Source organism: Perca fluviatilis, chromosome 23 (genome assembly GCF_010015445.1).
Source record: "Perca fluviatilis chromosome 23, GENO_Pfluv_1.0, whole genome shotgun sequence".
Taxonomy (NCBI): Eukaryota; Metazoa; Chordata; class Actinopteri; order Perciformes; family Percidae; genus Perca; species Perca fluviatilis.
Window position 1 is genome coordinate 9,065,263 of NC_053134.1, and position 24,344 is coordinate 9,089,606.

At 39.4% G+C, this 24,344-nt stretch overlaps 3 protein-coding genes across 5 annotated transcripts; 1 reads left to right on the forward strand and 2 right to left on the reverse strand.

The window, feature by feature from the left end:
* Positions 1–9,364: 9,364 nt before the first annotated feature.
* usp18 (ubiquitin specific peptidase 18) lies at positions 9,365–18,687 on the reverse strand. Its single transcript, XM_039791607.1, has 10 exons — positions 18,042–18,687; positions 17,016–17,112; positions 15,814–15,950; positions 15,660–15,739; positions 15,432–15,566; positions 14,473–14,568; positions 14,239–14,400; positions 13,986–14,117; positions 13,023–13,066; positions 9,365–11,672 (listed from the first exon to the last, which is right to left on the reverse strand). The coding sequence occupies exons 1-10, from the start codon at positions 18,097–18,099 to the stop codon at positions 11,600–11,602; spliced, it is 1,014 nt and encodes a 337-aa protein (XP_039647541.1). The 5' UTR covers positions 18,100–18,687; the 3' UTR covers positions 9,365–11,599.
* Positions 18,688–18,818: 131 nt separating this feature from the next.
* On the reverse strand, positions 18,819–21,871 carry pex26 (peroxisomal biogenesis factor 26). 3 transcript variants are annotated; one of them, XM_039791609.1, is made up of 7 exons: positions 21,743–21,871; positions 21,441–21,652; positions 21,014–21,154; positions 19,807–20,132; positions 19,551–19,691; positions 19,309–19,441; positions 18,819–19,180 (listed from the first exon to the last, which is right to left on the reverse strand). In XM_039791609.1, exons 1-6 carry the CDS (start codon positions 21,815–21,817, stop codon positions 19,335–19,337), a joined length of 1,002 nt encoding a protein of 333 aa, XP_039647543.1. In that variant the 5' UTR covers positions 21,818–21,871; the 3' UTR covers positions 18,819–19,180; positions 19,309–19,334. The 3 variants fall into 3 exon arrangements, with proteins under 3 accessions (XP_039647543.1, XP_039647542.1, XP_039647544.1); XM_039791608.1 differs by having other exon boundaries at positions 18,819–19,441; XM_039791610.1 differs by having other exon boundaries at positions 18,819–19,441; positions 21,441–21,648; positions 21,743–21,853.
* Positions 21,872–21,910: 39 nt separating this feature from the next.
* Positions 21,911–24,286, forward strand: llph (LLP homolog, long-term synaptic facilitation factor). The gene is made up of 3 exons (XM_039791611.1): positions 21,911–22,032; positions 22,960–23,188; positions 23,456–24,286. The coding sequence occupies exons 2-3, from the start codon at positions 22,972–22,974 to the stop codon at positions 23,617–23,619; spliced, it is 381 nt and encodes a 126-aa protein (XP_039647545.1). The 5' UTR covers positions 21,911–22,032; positions 22,960–22,971; the 3' UTR covers positions 23,620–24,286.
* Positions 24,287–24,344: the final 58 nt, after the last annotated feature.

Sequence of the window (24,344 nt, forward strand, 5' to 3'; positions counted from 1 at the left end):
TGGGGAACATGATATAGACTTTTCCACTGTGCAGCCACACATGCCTACATGACATTGGATATTTCACTGCACATGTCCAGTCCAGACTAAATGTCCTGACATGACACACAGACGCGTTCAAAAAAGAAATGCAGAGGACACGTGTCATTCTTGTCCAAGTTGTGAAATGTGCTTCTTTCTCATCTTACAGATAAGACACTCAAATATATGTCATTCAACTGGTTGAGAGAGTATTCACATGAGGAAGAAAGTGATAACACATTCCCTTATGCTATAATCATTTCCTCCCTCCGGCGCAGTTTCTGCCTCGACAGCTAGCTCACCAGCTGAGAGGCAGAGAGGATGTACTGGGAAATGTGCACCAGCAGCAGCAAAAAAAAATGAAAAACATGGGAACTTCTCCTCTTAAGTTCACATTTAAAGTCAAGCTTTGACCAGCTCTTTGAATGTACTGTAGTTTACACAGCCACCAGTTCATTCAAAATGAGCCTTCTGTCCCCAGATGATTTGTGATAGGAAGTGAAAAGGCTAAGTCATTATTATCATAGTGGGTTTTGCACCAGCAAAACCAGTTATTGTGTAAATGCTTCCACAAAAACTTTTCTCAAGAGCTGAAAGGTTTATTTACAATACACGTAGGGACACGAAAGATGAGGATTTTCCAAGTTCTGTGTTATTAGTACAGTTATCTCTTCTTATATGCCAAATATATGTTGAAAATAATATATTTTTGAGTGTTTGAATATTAAAATCCCTCTCTTTTCTCTTCCTGTTAGTCATTCCTAATTTATTAATTTCTGCTGTTACATTAAAGCTACACTAATCAATATTTAACAATATATGTATAAAATTACTAGGCTATGTGAAGACTTTTGCTTGTAGTGCGAACCTACATGAATTATTATACAATTATGCACTTGCCTTTCAGCTCTAATAAGTGTTTTCAGCTCATTGTTTCAGTTTTACGGCCTGCAACATCACAATTTCATTCAGCCTACACTTCATTTTTTAGCAAAAAGCTAAAAAAACAAAACAAACTGACAGACACAGTTTGCAACTAGCAGGTGAACACAGTAAAGCATTTAGCAGATAAAAAGATAGATATTTCCTTCAGGAGTTGCTAGAGACCACACAGACTGTAAAAAGTGAATATGGACTAGAAATATGACTCAAAATCAGTGACAGTATAAATAGCAACCTGTTCTTATCCAACTAGTCAAATATGGCAGCTTGGACAATGGTCCTCAGCGTCTTATACTGATGCACAGGGCACCCTTAAGCTTCTGTACGAGACGCACCGTCAACTGCTTGACCGCGACGTAGTGAGATGACTTGATATGAAGAGCAACAAAGTCTGTGAAGGGAGGAGGTTGGGGTGGAAGAATGGGTCAATTATACACAGGACTTTCACCCAGGAGACCACTGTTTGTGTCCACTGTGTCCCAGTCAACGTTGACCTATTTGAACTTACCTTACACACGTAACCAACGTAAGTTAACTACATACATGCCTAATGTCACATATGCAAGTTATGTAATAAACATACTTATTTTAACCCAAACCACTACATTTACTAAACGTAACCATACCCTGCACGTTAAAAAATTACCCAGAGTGTTAAATACATGACGCCAATGGGTCCTGACCAAGTAGCCGTACAGTATGTGACGAGTTGGGGGTGAGAACGGGTTACATAGACATCTGTTTGCTAACATGCTGATCGCAACAACTTTAGAAGGTGATACAGCTTGCTGCGCTGTCCCAAGTGGCCAAAAAATCAATTAATGCTGCTTTAAGATGAGACGCTCTAACTGCCGTTTGATTTTCTCTATGTGCCTTAAAAAAGGGGCTTTAACGAGCCTGACAGTAAAGTAAGTATATTATCTTTCAGGCCACAATAAACTAAAACTCTGCAGGAAATCCATTAAAGATGCAACAAAAATGGTATTGTTTTCGTCATGGTAACAATACCTACGTTGAGTGACTGCAGTGCACAACTTCACAGCTCAGTGCAGTACATCACATGGCGCTGAGAGTGAAAGCATTCAAAGCCTAATTTCAGTGAAAGCAGTTTTTTGCTAAGTCAGTCATTTTTGCCCACAGACGCTGAGTTGCATCTCAGCCGTGACAGGAACTCTGATGTTCTCACCACCTACAAGCTCAATGTGACCTTCTGTTCACCACTGACACCCATTTATCTGTCACTGATGTGGGGAAACAACAATGGGCAACAGACAGGCGGACGGGCACGTGCCAACACGCTGAGCACTGCACCCTCTTTTGACACAACAGGAATAAATGTTTTCCCACACATGCTTTAGACACCAAACAAGTTCTTACAACTGTTCTTTTAGATGATAACAGAGAGGTTTATGTAATCCTCCACTTATGTTATCAGAAGATCACTACACCTCTGTTTTTTTCTTTTTTGTACAACCCCCACATTGCAGGAAACATGGTGGCATGACTGAGCAGCCTCTATAAAAGATAAAGACTGTGTTTTGTTAGAACAGAGGTATCCAACATCTCTGCCCGGCCCATATGCTGTGTGTGAGACTGGCCACAGGGTAGAACCAGGTCTCATTCACAGATCCACTGCAACCAATTAGGCTTTACCCACGTTGCCACATCAAATAGCTGCTTAAAAAATGGGATTGCATGTTATTGTCCTGCTGATGGGATTTTTGTCTGCAAGACACACATCTGAACCTGCAGAGGTTTAATCTTATTTCCAGATGTTTCATCCTCTGGCCATTATTCACATGTGTTAGGAATTTCAGAATAATGCCTTGTGGAGCTTTACATCATCTATCATCAGTAATGCATCCGCATTGCGAGGCATGTGAATTTCTTCAAAACTGAGAAATTGCACACTGATTTCAATATTACAAACAATCACTGGCTCCTCTGCAGGCCAGAGGTGCAGCACTTCAGTCTCACTGTAATGGAACTTTGTGTGGGCTGAGCTCATTGACGTTGGCTCTCTAAAAATGCTTTTGCAATGTCATATCTTGGAGAATAGGTGCAGTTATCTGAACAACTACAGCAGTGGATTGAACAGCAGATCAAACAGGCTGGCCTGGGGCGCATTATATCAGATTTCATTTTGAGTCGAGGCCCTTCATTCATTTCTGACATTTACAGTTGGATTGGTGCACCCCTCTTCGAGGCCTCTTGGCTCTCAGTCTGCACTGAGGCCCCACCAGCCACTCTGGAAAAACCCGGTGCATCTGACTTGCATTGCCTGGCTCCACTTGTGTGTTCTGTTTGGCCCGTGCCGCTGGAGGAGGAGAGCGGGCCAATTACCAGCTGCCGCTCCGAGACCAATATGATGTCATCCTCCCGCTCTGCCATAACAGGCTGCAGATGAGAGGGGCTGGGCCTCTCAGCAGCCTTATTCACTTAACGAAAGGCAGGAAAGCATAAAAAAATGGTATTGAATATCCCTCAACATTAACATTTTTCTTCATCTAAACTCACTTATTATGCATTAAAGTATTCCATAATGCATCACAGACTGTTAGGAGTGCAACAGACTGGAGATAGCAAAGATAATAGCTCACTGTTTGTTTCATGAGCACGTTGTTTGAATAACACTGATAACAGCCCGTGAGAAAACCATTGTGCTTTAGCGTTTCACATATGGCGGAAGTGAGATTCAGAGGCAGAACCTTCCGTGTGTTATCAGTACGCCCTACTCATAAGGAAAATCACCTGTGTGATATACTGTAGTCTATTGTGCCCTTTTGTTTGTAGCAACACTCCCTGATTCTTTGGAAAGCCAACTGAATCCTCACATATCAAAGGAGAGAGTTTAACAAGAATTTTGATGGAAAAGACACTTTGATACACTAAGATATGGGCACATGGACTCATTCACACTCAAAACAAACGCTCACAAAACTCTGGAGACTACTTAAGTGGTATCCCAGAAGGCCTTGCATTTCCTAGGAAGTCTTGAAGCCACATCAGAGAATCTGAAGGGGCCTATGGGCTGCAACAGATCTCTCATTTCCCCACATACTCCATCTCCAACGCCCCACAACCACACACTACGTATAGACTCTGGAGATGATATATAGCCTGAGCTGATAGCAGGTCACGGCTCAGAGTATAAACAAATGGCAGCTTTTACTGTTTAGGTGTGCTCAGCCGCGATTTTATCTCCATGAGGAAAATAATCAAGTCAAACTAAACCTTTGAGGAAAAAGGTTTATCAACAACTGTCCACATTCATTCACAGATATAGAAAAAGGTTACAGGTAAAGGAACCTGTGTGAAATGTGGAAATTGCAGGATTATTTACTGATGCTATTCATACTGACAATACTCAGGAAGTCTTCCAGCCCATTGTTGTGATTAGTGGTTACGTAGTTAGTGAAATGCAAACCACTGAGGTTAGCATTATTTTTGCTGTGCATTCAGAAATATACTGTAGTCCAGTTTTACTGTGTGGGGGTAATGATGAAGAGAGAGAAGAAAGTGTTTTATTTCCAAATTCAATAAATACATTTTTGATAAGAGGCTACAGCCGGCTGTGTGAGGCTCTATTTAGGCATAGTGGTGCTTTGAGCTAACATCAGTATGCTAACTTGCTCAAATGGGAACCTCTTTAGTTTTGCAGGTATTAAGTCCTAAACTTACTAAGTACTGAAGAAATTAAAATGATGATTAGATGAAAACAGATCATCAAAGTGATTACAATTCATCCTAAGGGTGTCATGAATGTCTGCACCAAATTGTATGGCAATCCATCCAATAGTTCCTAAGATATTTCCCTCAAAACCACAAATGTCACCTTCATGGTGGCACTAGAGGGAAAAGTCAGGATTCATCGTCTGGTGACCATGAATGTCTGTACAAATTTTCATGGCAATCCATCTAATAGTTGTTGAGATATTTCAGTCTGAACCAAATGGATGGACTGACCAACTTTGCCATGCCTAAAAACAATTACCTGCAATCTTAGGTCAATAAATCACACTAGAATATGCAAAATGTTCAACTGTCATCTAAAAGTACCTACATTTACCTCATTTCACTGTGTTTCTCTCCCCCGTAGATGAAGATGCATTATCAGGAATATCTTTTGGTATTTGTTGTGGGAGAGTAAAAAGGCTTTGACAGTAAATTCTTCTGTAAATCTTCACAAGCCGGGGTTTAAATATTACTCAGGGGCGGATGGGTGAAACAAGGTCAGGCACTTCCCCATTAGGTTGTAAAGGAATGGACTTCATACCTTTACAAATAAAAAGGCTAGTAGTGAAATAATTTATATAATAATTTAATTTAATTATAATTGAATTTTTTAAGAGGAGCTGTCATTTATTTTCAGCTAAAAGTATAGAAATGTAAGGCCATGACAATTGCAATGTCCTTTATGGCAGTGACTGGGTCAAAATGGGACCTCTCACAGGGTCCCTAAAATAATCTAAAATCTAAAAGGGGTCCCCAGATGATGATCCCAAAATGTCTATCTTTTCTTTAAGGGTCCACAAGCCCAAATGTTTGAGAACCACTGTTTCATTGCATGATATCTACCTCTACTGTTGCTATTAAATAAGAGGAAATATGCCAGAAAAGGTTTGAGGGGATATGAACAGAGCTTCCACCCAGACATCCAACCAAAATCTTACCCATCATGTCTACAGAACGGATGACTAAACTGTCTGCAAACATGATAAATGAGGGATGTACTGCTGTTATCCAGAGTCCTATCATCCTCTTTCATGAGGGTTGACTCCTCTCTGTAAGAAGACCTCTACCTTGTTAATGTGTCTTTGGGTCTGCACCGTAGAGGCTGTGTGAGCTATGCCCCGCTTTGCATTCCTCTGCCATCCAACCTCTGTCCAGGCTGGACTTTCCCACAGAACCCAAACCCCTGTGAATGAGAGTAGGCCTTTGTTTCAGGCATTTTTCATTCTGATCCCAGCAACTTCCCCATGGTGGAATGCAACAGGAATGCCAGAGCCAGCTACCTGGCATTAGAGAGTCTTTGTGCGGAAATAGGAGAAGCTGAAGGAGAGAGCAGGTCAATGAGGTTTGACAATGGATAGCTCACTTCTCAAGGTGCCCAGCCCATATAACACAGCGACTGAACAGCAGAACTTGAGTCAAGTCTCCTAAACATGGCAAGGTACACCAAGGAGAAGTGAAAAAAAAACATTGTTTGCAACCAGGCCAGTTTCGCTATGAGCTCTCCACCTGTCAGGTTATTCTCCTACTGCACAAATCATTAACTGGGTGCTGATGTAGCAACTGATTGGCATGCATGCAGAAGCACAGCTGAAATGTATGTCTGCAGCAGTTAACAGGTTGTTGGGAGCTTATCACTAGCTGAGAGCTGGAACGGTGAGGCAGTGGTTAGCCTCAAGGTGCAATTCCATTCATTCTTGTATAGTGAGAGACCAGAGAAGGAGGATTTTAATTTGAGGGATGCCATGTGAAGATGAGGATTTATTATGATACTATCTGATGAGGGTTTCTCACAAGTCACAACAAGAGTTAAGTTGAGTGACATTCAATTATGATTATGTGGTTGATTCATAGCACTGCATAACCAAAATGCCAACATATCACATCATAAAGTACAAGAGCACTCAGAGAGTGCAAACCTCCACCAAGGCCATGTCATATCGCGCAATGATAACGAAAGTGAAAAAATAATTTGTATCCGCCCCGTGACTCGGATCTGCTCCAAAATGTAATGGGTCATTCTTTGGCCAATGCTTCACCTTTCCACCAAGTTTTATGAAAATCGGGCCAGTAGTATTCCATAATCCTGCTGACAAACAAACAAACATAACCTCCTTGGCAGAGGTAATGAAAAAGACACTCATACTGGTAGGACCAGTGGAGGGGCCACCAGTTTGGAGGTGCACAAATATGGTGCTGTGCATGTGCAGAGCAGGAGCTTTGAGGCAGGATGCTTACACACTGAGAGACAGATAGTTACCTGGGCCCCATCAGTAAAGCCATTTCACCTGTAACCTGAGCAGCCAGGCTTCTGAGACGACGGCTGATCTTCTCTGGATCCTGAGTCTGATGATAAGGAGCTGAGATAAAGAGCTAACTGATGGGTAATGACAGAGCTATGAAGACAAGGGTGGGGCATCAGGTCATATATCCCTGCATGTCATGACCACAATTACCAAGGGGCCTGCGCTCACCTCCTGTGAGAACCAACATCTGTAACATGCTGCCAACTCCACTCGGTTGGAAGTCCACTTCATAATAAATAAAAATAACCTGAAAAATAACTGAGATTCAATATGTATCATTAGCCACTAAATGGTACTGTCACTTGCCATTTAGAGTTGACCAAAATGAAAGTGAATCATCTGGTTCAAACCAAACCAAACCAAATTTGAGCCGCACTTTTCCTTCCTGTTCACTTATATCACATTTGACTGTTCAACATCCCTTTTTCCTAGAAAACTCCGCAGATGTTGTATTTATTACGCTCAGACTGCCAAGAATCTCGGGGCGGACAACTGAACATGTGAAGAGAGGTAAACTCTGTGTTGACCAGACTCCCCTTCTCCCACCAGAGGAAATTTTATGAACTCACTGGGGAAAGATAAGGCTTCTTTACTCGACACGACTGCTCATACTACGAATTCCAGTGAAATCACCATAGTATATCTACCAATGTATGCGTTAACACCTAAAGCATAAAAGCACTGCTATGACCTAAATATGAGCCAAGGGCAGCCATTTTGAAATTAGAGGTGAGGGTTACAGGTGACAAATCAATGCAGATTATAGACAAACCTTCCAAGATGGCTAAAATTAGGAATGTAGGTAATTTAAAGTATGCAGGATTTTCTTTTTATGAAGAAATATGCAGATACATTTTCAGGTATGTGCTCCTTTATCTAATTTACCACTTTTTATGAGAGGAAATATTGCATATTGTCAAGCAGCAGACATTTGCCTTCAGTTCTTGTTTGCTATTTATAAAAGCAGACTTCACCATGGTCACCAGGCCTGCACGAAAGAGAATCATTTCCTATTTGAAACCTCATTATGTAGGCCTAACCAAAGTATAGTTGCGTGAGCAGGCATGGCACCCTTGAAACCTCCAAAGATATGCTGTTAGATAGATTATATAGGATTGGAGCAGATGAGGGGCAGTTAGAAAAGGGTTTTGACATTACAGGGGAAACATCTTCCCTTAGAGTTATCTCATAGGGGAGCATTCCTGCAATAAGCCAGTTTAACAGGCAAATGCATGCAGCCACCATTCACAATCTCTGTCCTGAGCAGAAAAGGGTAACTGTGTAGAGAGTGCATGAATGACTTCCTTTTTATGGCTGTAATAACAAAACGAGAAGAGGAAACCGGTAAATTCTGAATGAAACAGGCAGCTCTCAACACTTCCTTGCATAGCCAAAATGCAGTAACTTCATTCTTTCAACATATAAAGAGTATTTATGCTGTAGAAATGTATAATTTCCATGAAAACAGCATGTACAAAATTGCAGTTACTACCAAATGGAGCTAAAACCTAGCTGTTGAGGTAGCCACGGTTTGCTAAAATTAAATGTACTTGTATAAATATCAATGTTGATGAACTGCCATCTTGATTGTTGTTGTACATAACTAAATGAGGATATAGCTAAAGCCATTCATGATAGAGAAGAAAACCTAGCTAAACTCCTGCTAAAGCTAACTAGCTTAGCAGAGAAGCAGTAACTGCCATCTCATATCATCACAGTTTAACTTTACTGCTCTCTGCCTTTGTATGGCAGAACAGCATGAGGGCTATTCTTTGACAAGTGACATAAAATAAGATTATGGCTGGAATACTTGCTGGCTGGCTGTCACTTTCCAAAAAAATATCAAGTCAGGCATAGGCATTTATCTAAGCCTGTGAAATCCTCCACACAAAAAAGGGAAAATTTAAGAGTGGTTCTCAAATAGCCAAATTCTTTCTCCTTGATGCATCACAGTGGTGTGCTCACCTAGTAACTGGTAAACACACATCAACAGTGACGAAAAAAGCATTATTGGACCTCAATATATTCTCCAAAGAAAATAGTTTAAGAGTTGCCACACTGCAAAGCCTGAGGAATATCATTTTAGCCTACGTGCCAACTCTTCACACCGTATATCTGCCTCAGTTTTACGGATTTATTGTGTCAATCACTATCCCTGCTGGCAAAATGATATGCCAAAACAATACAACATAAAGTGTCCTTGACTGACTGGCTAACACCTGATCAAGATAAAAAGCAAACTAAAATGCAGAGATTGTGATCTGCCATAAAGTACGTGTCTCAGTAACCGCATCAAGGGCCATACAAAAGAGACAAAGACTACATGCATGTGACACGTGCATGGGAAGAAACAAAGACGTCCAGACGTTCAGTAAGACTTTATTTGTGTGGCATTGGGGTGTGCTGCCTATGTCATGCTATTGCATTGTTAGTGTTGTGGTCATTGTCAGGGTGGTGCTGGGCAGGTGCTCGTCTAACATCTAGGCTACTTAACACATGGTCATACAACATGAATTATTGATTAAATCCCTACAAAGAGAAGAACCTGTTCTTTGTTGTTCTAAAATTTCAGTTGACCTACTTGTCCACATTCAGTCTGGATAATGGGGATGCATATACCAAATGTGCCTTTTATAGAAACACTGAGTATTATAAGGTGGTGGAAAGTTACTAATCCACTTTATACTTCTGCTCCACTACATTTCTGAGAGAAATATTGTACTTTTTACTCCACTACATGTACCTGGCTCCTCCTTAGTCAGATTATATTCAGATTAGTCAACAAATAAAATATGATGCATTATATAGATTAAACCACCCAACAGTATGTAGAATAAACGAAGTAGCTCCACCTTGACTAGCTAAAACATTATAATGCTGCTTACACATTAGTGCATTAATAATGATAATCCAACAGTGGTGGAAGAAACATTTAGATCCTTTACTTAAGTAAATGTACAAATACCACAATGTAAAACACTCTTACAAGTAAAAGTACTGCATTCAAAAACGTACTTAGGTACAGAGGTTGTATCAATAAAATGGACTTAAGTATTGAAAGTAAAAGTACTCAACATGCATAATGGCCTCTTTCTAAGTGTTATATTATCAAATTTTATTATATTACTGGAAATGAGTCTGCCATTTGGTGCTGAGCAGGTAGCATTACAGTGGATATTCTAGAGTTTAAAGTTTTTGCGGTGAAAACAGCAGTGAGAGTGAAATAAAGTTGCAACCCAGAAAACCAAAACTATGAGCTGAAAGATGCTAAAAAGCTCTGTTGAGCTGAGGAACTGCAGTTAGGGGATAATTCTCTGTGAGTTCATCACAACGAGCGACCCCTTTCACGAGACAGTCATTTGATCCACTGTTAAGATCAAAAATATCAATTATAGCAGCTTTAATTTTATAGCAAGTCTTCCACAACTAATAAAAATGCAATACATTGCTTGTAAATACATCCCATACCCACTAATCTCAACATTTGCTATCGTGTAAAAACGGCAACTTTTTTCTCAGTATACGTCAACAGTCTATATTATTATGACTGTTTCCAATGTCAGCTTCTTACTTATACAAGTCAGAGGAACAGATGAGATCTCAATGTGACACTGACTCAAATCTAGACCCAATGTAAACATCGAGCCCTGGTCTTTGGTGTAAATGTGGGAGGAATATACCCCCCATGTATAAAGCTGAGCCTCTGCCGCATGGCAGCGAGATGACTAAGCATTAGGCCTGCTGCCTGTGGCCCTGTGCAGACATGTTCCATTTTGTCAGAGCTCTGCAGCACATACGCACCATTTCACACGGTCCCCAGACTCTTGGCGAAGCGAGTGGGAACTTAAGAGGCTCTGCAGACAGCCCATACCAAGCATTTAAGCACTTTGGCTGTAACTGCGACCTTGAACCTATTTTCACTTTAAGATACATACAGAACAGGCATTTCTCAGTACCTTAAAGCGCATTCATTTTGAACTCAGGTGGCGGGAGATGCACGCTGGTGTTGATGCATCAATAAGAGCAAATAAACATTAAGGTGTGTCATTCCAAATCAGTTTCATCATGTTAAAGGGCCTGCAGGTGGTGAGAAAATGCAATACATAAAATAAGAGTGAGATGCTGAAGATTTTATTGCTGTTTTTGGCAGCCCAAATGATAAAAGAAATGACTTCATTGTTCTTCATGAGTGACTCAAATATTATACAGCAGTGTCAGGGAAATGAACACCGACTCAAATAGGAGTTATTCCCCCCCGAACAGTGAATATCTAAGCTAAGCATTCTTTCCAAACCAACCCCCCTAGTATCATAGAGTGTGTTCACAGTGTGTGTGGTCTGAGGGTGGAAAACCGTGTCAGTGGGTTGAGTCTTCAACGCCACCTGCTGGTGTTTGGCAGAAATTACTGATGTCCAATCTGAATAAGCTCAGAAAAAAATCATTAAATATTAAACCATTCACCATGTACAATAAAATCTAAAATATCAATACATTATTTAAAGCAAAAAAGTGTTTATATTCCTTAAAATTCCAATAGTTTCCACATTAATCCAATATTGCACCATGACCCCAGGTATAATTCATCTGCATCCATCCACTCAGCCAGAAAGTTCAGGTTGTTGTACCTCCTCTTTCGAACCTCTTCTGTACATTAACATGTATGCTGTGCCTCTATTAAAAAAAAACACAACATTAAACATTTTAGGACATTAATGTACAAATCAAAGTTAAGCTTCTACAAGTTAGGTAGGAAAGGGATAAAAGGAACAAATTTCAGTGCAATAAACAAGAATAAAAAGGAATATAAGGTGCTGGGCAAAAGCTGCTAAAAGACAAGACAACATGACAGACAAGACGGACTTCCTCTGTTTATGTGTTGAAAATGTTAAAAAGCACTCATGGCAAAAACATGACCTTTATGTCTTTAATCTTCACTGAGGAACAGACAATATAGGCTTTGTCTAAAGAGCTGAAGCTGTTTCCTCAAGTAGGAAGATAAAAGCTGCATTGGCAGCGGTAGTCAAGCATGTAACTAAGGCTTTAAATGTTATTAATAAAAATCTTGAAAGAAACTGGAGGCTAGTTTAAGGGGGCTAATATGGGAGTCACATTTTTTTTGTTACTATTTGCTGAAGGCAGTGGTTGCTGTATTCCACATTTTTTGAAGGTGGGAAGAAGACTTTATTTTTAGATGAGGCTGAACACAGAACTAGAGTTGTTAATGTGAGAAGAAATAAAAGTCTGATGAGCTCTCTGTATTAAGCTCAGAGACTTCTTTCTCAAAATTAAAGAAAAAGTTTGACATTTTGGGGAATACACTTATTAGCTTTCTTGCCAAGAATTTCAGAAGATAGGTATCACTCTCAATTGTGTGACCAAATAAGAGCAGTAGGCAATGTAAGGGGGGGGGGGGTGCAATTGCCAAAATGTTGAACTATTCCTTTAAGAGGACTCCATAATCCTCATGCACTGTTATCAAAATTGCAAGACATGAATTGGGAGACAGTTTGGGACAACATTTCCCACTGTCCAAATCACCAGCAGATCCACTTCAACATACGTCATAGGACATATTGGACTCCTCAGAAGAGATACGTCTCTAAAGTCATTCCTACTCCCTATTGCACGTTCTGTCAACCTGAACAAACTGGAACTTTCCTGCATATGGTCTGGGAGTGTGAACAGGTGCATGAGTTCTGGAATAAAACAACATCAATAATATCTGATGTGATAGGATGTCGACTTCCTACTGACCCGATTGTTTTGTTACTTAATGACGACTCTAAATTACATCTGCTTGGGAGTTAGCTGGCTCAACCGTGACCAAGAAAATAATAAAATAGTGGTTGGCATATTTTCTAGACATAGTTATGGTTGAGCTCTCTACAGCAAGGATCGCTTTGTTCCTGTTCAAGTGTGTTTCTCTGTTCTGTTGTTTAAAATTAAAAAATAAATAAAAAATTGATCTAAAAAGCAAAAAAAGAAATTGCAAGACATGAACAGTGATGTTGAGCAATTTACCTGTGATGTCCTCCATATGTTGTCTGCACTTCTTCCCAGGAGGACTATGTGTTGGCATGCAAATCAAAGACCAAAATAATCACAAATTTGCATAAAATCCCTCTTGAACAAGTGGAAAATAAAAGCTGCATTTTCCCATAATGGCTTTGGGGAGAAAACTTCTGACATTTCAGATACAACATATCTCAACACACACTTTTGATAGTTTTAACTTATACTTAAAGCTTTAGTGCGTGACTTTTTGATATTAATGAACGTCCGTTACATTCAAGCCATCGCCAAATGAGTTGCTACAAAGCTAATTAAGACTATCAGCTCCACAAAACTCTCTCTGTATTTCTCAGTATGGCTTTATTCAGAAGATTGTGTCGTCCGGTGACTTTCCCGCGCAGAAGCTTGAGTGAAGATAATGACCTCTTCTGAAGAGTCCATCATGTTTTTTTAATTGTCCTACTTGGCTACTAGCAACTTCGTGGAGGAGGGGTGGGGGCGCATGCGCGATCACGGAAGGCTTGTATCATGTGGACACGCCGACAGTGTTGTCGTCATTACTTCGAATTCTTCACGGGGGGTGGGCGGCCTCTAGCTCGCCCAGTGAGAGCGTTCGCCCCATGTTGGCTGAATCCTGCAGCGTCGCGGATTCGAATCCGACCTGCTGCCCTTTGCTGTGTCATCCCCCATCTCTCTCCCCCTATTATGTATATCCACTGTCTCTACTACTAATAAAGGGAAAAGCCCCAAAAAATAATCGTAAAAAAAAAATTCCTCATGGGGGCGACAGAAACTACGCACTATAGCTTTAAGATATACAGTAGCCTATTTATGCAAAATGTGTCGAAGGCTTTCAAACAAAGATCTAAATGGAAGCTTTGTGATTGATTACAAAATGTTCCATTCACAAATATTTACAAGCCAGATATAAATTGCTTTCAAGTGAGACAGATTTTGTCAGATTGAATGTACCCGTTTTACGTAGCTGTCATCTGCGTAGTACCAGCCCTGGTCCCCCTTGTTACGAACGTAGGCAGTATAGTGCCCACACATTGCATTTCCTGAGTGCACTACCACTGCATGCAATGTGTACTTGCAGTCATTCTGGAAGAACAAAGTAACTTATAAAACATTGTATAAAAGATACAATGTGCAGATATTATTAGTATTATTATCATCATTATTATCATCATCATCATTATTATTATTATTATTATTTAAGTACCTGGGCAAAGTCTGTAGAGAATGCTTCCTTAAGGGTCTCAGAAAAGTCAAAGGTTTCTGGAAAGGTAACCCTGCAATCAAGTTTTCGGGTGAAACCACGGCCATTCCGATATCTTTTCAGTTGCACACACAAGATCCGAGGCAGGGACAGCAGTTTGACACCCTGAGAAAGAAAAAAAGATGTTCCACTACGTTTGATCCATACTTTATGGGAAGCATTTAAACCAAGTCTCACCTGTTTAGATGGAGTCTTCTTTCCACATTCTGCACAAAAGCAGCAATCTATGCCCTTTAGCTCCTGATGCTCAAAGAAGGAGGTCATGCAGTCTTCCTGAAAAGGTTAATGAAAAAAATACTTGTAAGTTCGACTTCAGGAACGTCTACAGTAATAGTTTGACATTTTGGAAAATATGTTTATTTGCTTTCTTGACGGGAGTTGAGAATGAGAAGTTGAGATGTGAAGTTGAGACCACTTAGACTACTACTAGGGTAAATGTGTAGCGGCAGCCATTTAGCTTAGCATAAAGAATGGAATCAGGTGGAAACAGCCAGCATGGCTCTGTTCAAAGATAACAAAATCCACTTCTCAGCACAAACAGAATAAAAAGTGTAAATCGTCAATTTGTTGTTTTACGGGGGGGTTATATTTTGGACTATTTCTTGGCAACTGCTCCTGGCAAAGAAATAGTCTTGTACATAACCCCCTCCCCTAAAAGCTTTACATAAGAACTGGGAACAACTAGCCCAGCACTGTCGATCGGTAAAGAAAATTCAGCGACCTGCACCTCGAATTCTCACAATTGAATATGTTATATTTTGTGTATTTAATCTGTACAATATGTGCAGTTATGTGCAGGACTACTTCTTAGCCAGGAGGAGCAACTTTGTCGTTATACACTTCTGATTTTATATGGATTAAACAACCGAGAGGTAATGTTTTTATGAGTGAGCGTAAGAGGAGTGCTGGAAGCGGGGTTTTGTTACCTTCGCACAGAGGGTTTCTCTCAGTTTTATGCTAAGCTAAGCTAACCGGCTGCAAGCTGTAGCTTCCTATTGAACGTACACAGACACAAGAGTGGTATCAATCTTTTCATCTAACTTTTGTCAAAAAAAACCCGCCAATGATTATATTTCCCAAAATGTCGAAATATTCCTTAAAAAACAATTCACTTCAAAAGAAAAAAGAAACAGCACCAGAGAATCGTGATCTTCCTTTACATGCAGAGGCAGGCTGAGCAGGTAGCTGGTCAGAGTCTGGACGGAGGCACACTCTAAACACTGCAGGTACGTCTCCACAGAAATCTTGTACAGGTTCTGGATTTCAAGAGCCTGGCAAGGGAAAACAAATGCAAGCACACTAGAGATGATGCCCTTACAGGTGGAAAAATAACTAATAATCATGATTGATGATTGAAGCCCAACCAGAGGTTTGTCATCCATCTGCTGTTGCACGAAGTTCAGGATGGAGAGAAACACCTCATCAGCATCATGAAGCGTATTAACTGCAAAACATTGTCAGAAGTCAGAAGATAAACCACATCAATATTCAATATTTTGTAAGTTTGTTTTTCCTTACGTCGAACACAGTTCCTGTCCAGAGAGCGGAGGAAGTCACGATGAGGAACGGTCTGATAGCTGTCACTCCTCATGGCTGCGAGAACTTTCTTTAGCTGCAGGGGGACAGTGTCCGCTCTCACACTAGCTGCTTCCCACCTTGTGTGATTAATAAACCATCATTTATCTTCGTTTTTTAGACACATGAGGAAAGCAGCCTTGTTTCCAGATTGACACCTGTGCACTCCCCTCTTTCCTTCTCAAGGTTGCTGTCATTTTATTCAATAATATCTATAGTAATTATGTATTTTCACTGATTATTATTTATTAAAGGAATATCTGGTGGTGTCACTGCTTGTAAACACTATCATTGGTGTGCTTTTTTTCTTTCATTTTATTTTGTCTGTGTATTATTATGAAGTGGTGTTCAATGTCGACGGTATAGGACAGCATTTTCATCGTGGTTCCCTGTTTAAATAATTGTTGTTTTGTATAATAAATGTCTTTACTTAGTAATTTCTTCTTGCGTGTAGTCTGTTTTCTGTCACTGTGGCGCTCAACCCAACAGAACAATAGTAGTATTAGCCTGTTACAGATGGTTGATAATAACAATTTACAAGTTAAGCCAAGACACATTGTTTAATATATCATAAAACAGACTTTATATATAATAAGTAATGCTTTATTCCTGCTTTAGTCCTGTTTGTGATGTGCCATTCTACCAGCAAAACAGAGAACCTAGGGCGTTGACTTGCCTTTATACAACAGGTGTGATAATTGGGCAGAACCAACTCATCAGGATCCATAGGGGAGCTCAAAATATAAGTCACATAACTTTATATGTTTATTTATTATAAACTGTTTTTAAATAAAAAAAAGTAATATTGTGGATTAAACTGGGAAACTATTTACACGTAATGTTAATGTTCTCCTTTTAATTTTGTTAATATTGTATAGTGTGTTTGCTTGTCCCTTTTGTCACCTCTGTGTGTTCATTGCTCATTTGTAGTCCAAGTTCTGATTTGGACCTCAGATGCTAGAAGGCTAGAAAGAGCTGCACTATTTTACCCTTAAAGTGATCTGTTTAGATTTGGATAAATAAAACCCCTTAATTATACTGTGTCTCTTGCCTGACTTCTTGGTCCCTCACACACCTACAGTGATTAAGGTATTATTGTTTTTATAAGTCAGGGTCATAATGAATATGCAACTTAAATGTCTTACTTGTCTAGTAGGTCTCCTATTTCCCAGGTAGCAGAGAAGGTCTGCAGCAAAGTGTTGACACAGCAGGACAGATGGTAGTTGGTGAGGCCTCTCATTTCTGTGACAGACCATCAGAAACGTCAAAATAACCCAGGTCCTAAAAACTTGAACCAAGCATGTTATCCATGGCCCACCTTTAGGGCCCCAGAATGCCAGCGGGCAATCGCATGTGTGAACATAAAAGAAAACTGTAAAGTCCTCATGCTAAAGGTAAATATACTGTATCTGTGCAGAACACCCACCTCACTTACATATAGTATTAAAATAAGCAAATCAATCATTTTATAGAAGACAGAGCGTGGAAGACGTGTTTGGTTTATTGATTTAAGGCCCTATGTACAGCATTTATTTTACACAGATCCAAGGGCAGTATTTTGTTTTCTATGTTACTGTGCACATGAAGGATTTATTGGTTGTGAAGAGAAACATAATTGCCATAATGGTAGGAAACTCATCAATGAAACCACACATTATGTGTAAGAAACTGCATTGTTACAGGTTGAGGTGGGGCCATGCAGATCTTAATTGTTATAACAGCTGAGGAACAACCTGTGTTGGTCAGCTCTTAAAGGGCCTAAAGACCCTCAGGGATTCCCAAAGGAACCTTAGGGAGAAAATAAGTTATTTCCCTCTTTTTTTATTCCCTTTGTGAAATGTCTTAAGTCGAATGTTTTAATTTGTCCTCCCTCTAGAAACCACCCTGTACAAATGACATTTTAATAGAATGAATTGAATGACATATACATGACAATACAAAACTTAAGCCCTGCATTCTTCGACTGCTGCTTTAGTTTCTGTATGGTACTTAGTTCTGTGTACTAAAATGTGATTGCATTATATTGAATAGTGTTATACTTATATATTTCCCCATCTTATTTACACACATGACCAAAAATCATTACAAACACCAATACAATACAGTCCAATACAATTACAGCCTCGGAAAAGGCCTACTGTACATTGCAGGGCTGAATGTGGTCTACTTACCAAAGTAGTGGTCTCTGATATTAAGAGCTGAGAAAACATTGCAGATCCTTCCATACATAGCACACACTTCACACTGTCAGTAAACAACCTGAAGGTCTGAAGACAACTATGGTGCAGCAAGACTCGTCCAGCTCAGCATCGGCCGGTTTACAAAGAGAAAAGGAGTCAAACGTTTCGTGTATTTTACAGAAAGGATCTGCTCCTCTCATCTCAGAGTCAACATCACCGTCACAACAGCTTCAGGTTCACTTTCGGTTTGTTACAGTTTTCGGTTCGTCACTTTGCTGGAATCGAAACTTAAAAGTTGCCATGCGCAGAAGACTGTAAAATATGTATACATTAACCGACAATATTAACACAAAATGACGGTAACTTCATTCGCCTTTTGTGATATTTGCTTTATCTCACTTTGTGTCGCCAATAAGACACGTACGTGTCTCAAGTTTTTTTTTTTTCTTTTTTACAAGTTCGAATTTCTCATCTCAACTATAAAAACGGTGTTAAATAATGCGCACGGGATGTAGGCCTGCCATTTTATCACTATAATGACTGATATAATTTCTATTTTTGCCGTAATATTTGTATAGTATCTCTAAATGTAGGCTATGGTTGATACATTTTAAATTGAGCATCTTGACGTAGGCCTACACGTAAATATGTCCGCATCTGTACGTAACGTATACCTTACACACAATGGCCGGGTTTAAATGCATTTTAGTGTCAAGTGAAGTCAAGCTAAATGAAAAGTTGATGAATGAATGTCAACGTCAACAGCACTCAATTCAGAAAGTTGTCACACTTCCTTTTAATCATTTTTTTCAGCTGTACACGTACAATCATATTGTCTCACAAGCCAGAAACACAATTAAATATATATTTATTGTATATCATATTTTATTATGAACACATCTGTATTCCTTTGATATATTATCTAGTCTGTGTTATATGTTTTGTAATTATGTGTATGTGCTGCTGCTTTCTGAGCCAGGACACTGCTGTAAAAAAATATTTTTATCTCTGCCAGGCACTTCCTGGTTATTATTATGATGAAGAGGGAGTTGCTTTAGGATGAACGAGCTGGACCTGCACCCTGTAGTTTCTAACTCAGAAAACAAGCAAATACGCCTGGAAATGTCTTTCTGTGGAGTAAAGAAATTAAATAATTAATGTGACGGATGTTTAAACAGGTTTGATGAAACTTGAAAAAGGAGCTAAACCATATTCTCTTACCAACACAACAACATAAAAATGAATGAAAATGATTTACAAAAAGATTTTGCGATCTTCAGTCTTTTACAGTCTCTGAGTGAGAACCTGATAGTACGGTGCAAACATGGCACTCCACATCTGTCTGAGCAGTTCAAGAAGTTTGGAAATCCACATGAATGAAGACGAAAGAGCTGCGGGGAAAGAACAGGAAGAAATGCACCCATTTGTTTATTTATCTAATGTTTTTACTCCAACAAAGACTTGTAATGAAACTGAGCTACAAAGAACATTTAATCCAACCTGGATCCATTCGGAAAAAAAGCATGTAGAGAAGGACGGCAGCCAGAAAGAGTCTCCGTAGAGGGAATGAGCCAGAGCTAGTCACCAACAGTTTTCTGTAGAGAAATCTGAGCATGGCTGCAAGTTTACGGATTACAGATCCTGTAGAACAAACACAATCAGAAAGTCTGCACTCATTATTTGTACTTATATGACTTAGTATTAAGCAGCATGTCATATGATATATATATATATATATATATACACATGATAAGACCTTGAGTTGAGACAGGATGTGCAGTGATCTCAGAGTTTGGACTTGTCCCGGGATTTAGAGGTGGTTCTTGATTCTGTCGCTCTTTTTCTTCGACCACGTCCAGTGCCGTCTGCCTCTGGTCTTCTGTGAACGCAACACTTCCAACCTCACCGACGATCAGCTCCAGAGCCTCATCTCTGTGTCCAAGAGGCACGAGGACATGCAGCAGGTACAGCTCCGCCACAGTCCCGAACCCTGTTACTCTGCTGTTGGATAGGCAGTGTAACCAAACTCTGGCTGCCTCCTGCATCACGGCTGGCTCTCCCACCTTGGAGTAAAGAAGTATGCTGCCAAAATGAGAGAGAAAATATATTCAACATGCTTTTTAGAGCTAAAAAGATCAATCAGTAAATTGCTTAGGCAAACTACAGAAAAATAATCTTTGTTTCAGTCAGTTATCAAGATAAAATGCCATATAGTCTCTGATTTCAGCTTCTCAAATGTGAGAATTTGCTGCTCTTCTTGTTATATATGATAGTATTCAAGATTCAATTCAAGATTCAAAATCCTTTATTAATCCCACAATGGGGAAATTCACACTATTGCAGCAGCAAGGGATAAGAGGAAAAGTAGAAGACACAGATAAACACACAATAATAAATATAATTAAAGAGAATAAATATTAAAAAAGTAAAATGTATTAGTCACAGTTTTAGACTTTTGTTGGATAAACCAAAGAATATGAAGATGCTACCTTGGGGTCTTGGAAATAATAACGGTCATTTTATCGTCATTATATGACCATTTGTAGCCAAAACAATTATTAAGAAAAGAATTTGAAGATTATTCTACACTATAAGGCGAAAAGTCAGTAGATAGTAAGGGTTTCCACTGACTTTTGGCCATATAGTAAAAATTAAAAGAATTGCTAGCATATTCTTGGTTTAAAAAATAAATTTAAGAATAAGAGGGGGAAAACAAAAACAACTAATCCAAATATCTGCCGTATGTGCCTGTTGTTGGCCTGGCTATTCAGTGATGTGCAAGTTCCTCAGATTCTTCACAATTAGAGCTGCAAATAATGATTACTTTCATAGTTGGTTAATCCTTTGAATCTTTCAGCCAATTCAACCAAACCTCGTATTTAAGAAGTTTGAATCAGAGAATTTTGAGAAGAAAGGAGATCATTTTACATTAAATAATCATAAAAAGCTTCAGCTCTACTCACCACATCTGCATTATTTTAGCTGGTATTTTCTCCTGGTGCTTATACTGCTGCAGGACCCAGGAGAGGACACCATGCCACTGATTCAGCTCAGCCAGTGCTTGAATTCCTAAGATGCAAAAGCCAGCCTTAAACTCTCCACATCTGAGTAGACAAAACACAGAAACACAGATATTACACCCTTTAACCAGAAGGTGTCAGTAGCGGTTGCTGATTAGACTAAAGCATATGTGGATGCAACCTGCGGCAAGGGAGTTTGAAACCATAGACTGTATATTAATATAATATTAATAATATACAGTCTATGTTTGAAACTGAATTAGACCAGAGACTCAGTGATTGATGCAGAAATAACAAAGAACAAAACAATTACTATCCAGGCTGCAGAGCATTCAACTGATACATGGTGCAACTGCACTTAGACTTTCACCTGTTGTCCTCTTGCTCCATGTTGGCGAGACTGTCCAGGCCTCTGTCGCATGTGTCAAAGGCTGCCTGGAAGTCTTTATGGACCATCATTTGCTCTGCAGCAGTGTCCAACATGCTGGACATCTGTGTTAGAGAAGAAGTGAGCTGCAGGCTGCAGACTGAGCCGAAGCTGCGAGCAGGAGCCAGGCTGGTTGAACAGCTGCTCATGACTTTCTGTCAAATTTAAGACCAATTAACAAAAAAACACAAATTATTTTACAACACTAAAAGATACTGTTTTACTTCAAGCAGCTGGGTTTATACCTGGAGGCCAAATAAACCTGTTTGGAGGTTTGATTTGTACACTATCTTCTCCTCGACATCTTGTTTACCATCCATAATATGATAATATCCTTCGACCTTCCTGGTTTGAGATCGCCAGCCAATCAGACGCTACAATCTTCAGATTGGCTGAAGCATCCAATCATGCTGCTGGTTCTTCAAAAACGCGTCATCGTTTTTTTTCTCTCCAACTTGTAAACACGTGGACGCAGCGGAGTGTGTGTGTTCCTGTCTCTCTACGGAGGAAATTTAAGCAGCTAAACTAGTTTTCTGTAAGTCACCGCTTACTGTTTACATGTGTAATAATGCTAACACATTTTATTAATTTAAAACGCGGAACTAGCTATGACGTGTATACTTCATAGACAGTAAAGGTATAATTGGGCTTCTTTAGCTTTGGGTAGCTATAACAAGCTAGCAAACTGTTTACGCATCTTGCTGTACGTTAACGTTAATAACCGTAGCTTGCTAATATTTAGTCATGTAATGTAAATACAATGTGTAACGTTAATTTCATATTCTGGTTGATATGTGGACAACCATGATCTTGCGTAATATAAATAGTGAGCAGGACCCCTCTTATCAATCAAAGGCAGATCTTTTGGAGGCCTATTTTGGGTTAAAAACGACCCACATCAAGGAATAACAGTGGATTAAACGTGATGTGTAAAACTTAGACTGCTGTTTTGGCTGAAGAGCTGTGTCACCTCACTTCAAGACGTTTAATACCATCATCACTATTTATACTATACATGTCCTCTGAGCTATATTTTCTCCTACCATTCTTCCCTAAAATTGCGACTGAATCATCAGTGATTGTATTTTTACTTGATACTGTTATTTTAGTTATTTTAGAACTTCTTGCCAAAAGTCTATATATGTGTAATGTGCAATGGAAAATTAATTATTTAAAATTAATTGTCGACCATTAATGGTCCTTTAGGAGGCTCATTTTGAGGGTGTCCTCATCATAAACAAGTGAGGGATATGGAATAGAGTTTAAGTTTTCCTGAAGCTGAAACATAATGTATACATATTAGTTGAGTGTTGGGCCTACAGTGAATGTGTGCTTTTTGTGTTGGCTTCCCAGAGGAACTTGAAAAACACTCAAGGAAGTGTAGAGCCTTCTAACTGTCTAGAGATAGTATTGGATAAGAATGTGAGTTTGACTGGTGTGTTTTTTGTTGTTGTATTTTCAGATCGTCCTTGAAATGGCAAAAAGCCTCAGGAGCAAATGGAAGAGGAAGATGCGTGCAGAGAAGAGGAAGAAAAATGCTCCCAAGGAGTTGGCCCGTCTGAAACAAGCTCTGAGTCTGGATAAGAAAGGAGAAGCTACCATGACTGACATCCAGGAGATTGCCACGGTGGTGCCAGCTGACAAGATCAAGAAGCAAACGGATGCGGACATGGTGGAGGTTGAGGGGGAAGGTGAGTGAGACAATCAACAGCTTTTATACTTGTACATTTTACCATTCATATTTTAAAGTGTCTGTACTAAAAGTTCATTTTAATCATTTTAGTATTATGCTGGAGAAGCTGACACGGAGCTATGTAGAATTAGAAGTTCAAAATGATTTACATCATACACACAGCATTTGACAGGCTGTCTTACTTCTGTTGGTCCATTTGCTTTTGGAATCAAAATGTTTATTTATCATCTTTCTTATTTATCAATCTTTGTCTTTTGTGTTACAGATGGGAAGATGGAACTGGACAGCAAGCGCAACAAGAAAACTCAGTTGGATGAAAATGGTCAGTACCCTGGGTGGATGAATCAACGGCAGGCCAAGAAACTGAAAGGCAAACGGGTGGCAAAGAAAACTGGCCAGGGCAAGAAGAAGAAGGGCATCGCCTGGTGAACCAGAGGAAACTGAAATACCTTTGCTTTGCCTTAAAAGACTTTTGACGCAGAAACACAGAATCATTTGATGTATTCTTTTATACATAACTGTGGAATTTTTGTTTTGGAATCTCATTCTCTTCAGTGGATTACAAGATTCATGGTTGTGCCACAGTGTGGGAAATGGAACATTTTCTTCTACAACAGAGTCTGTTTCTTATAAAGTAATTCACTGCAGGAAAATGTTTGTTCTTATGGAACAGCAGTCCATCTTCATGTTAGGACACGTTTTAAGAAAGCAAGACTGGTGCAAAATATGTATGATTGTCATATATTCTCTACTACAATTTAATCTTTTCATAAATAATTTACAGATCTGTGGCTTGTTTTGTTTACTAAGGTTGTATATAGACTGGGTGATATGGTTAAAATCAAGATTACTGGTTCAGCCTCGTGGCTTAGAGGTTGAGACGCTGCCCATGAAGCGCAAAGTCTCGGGTTTGAGTAGGAACGTTAGTTGCATGTAATTCCCTTATTTCTCCCCTCATTTTGTCTTGTCTTTCTACTGTCAGGCTCTCTAAATTAATTTGAAAATATTTCCAATATAGCTGCATATTCTAAGATATAGAAGATGTATGTAAAATCATAAATTAACCTTGTTTGTAGATAAAATACTTGTAAAACAACTGTTTTTTTTTGTTTGTTTTTTAACCACACTTTGAATCATTAATTTGGAGAGCAGAA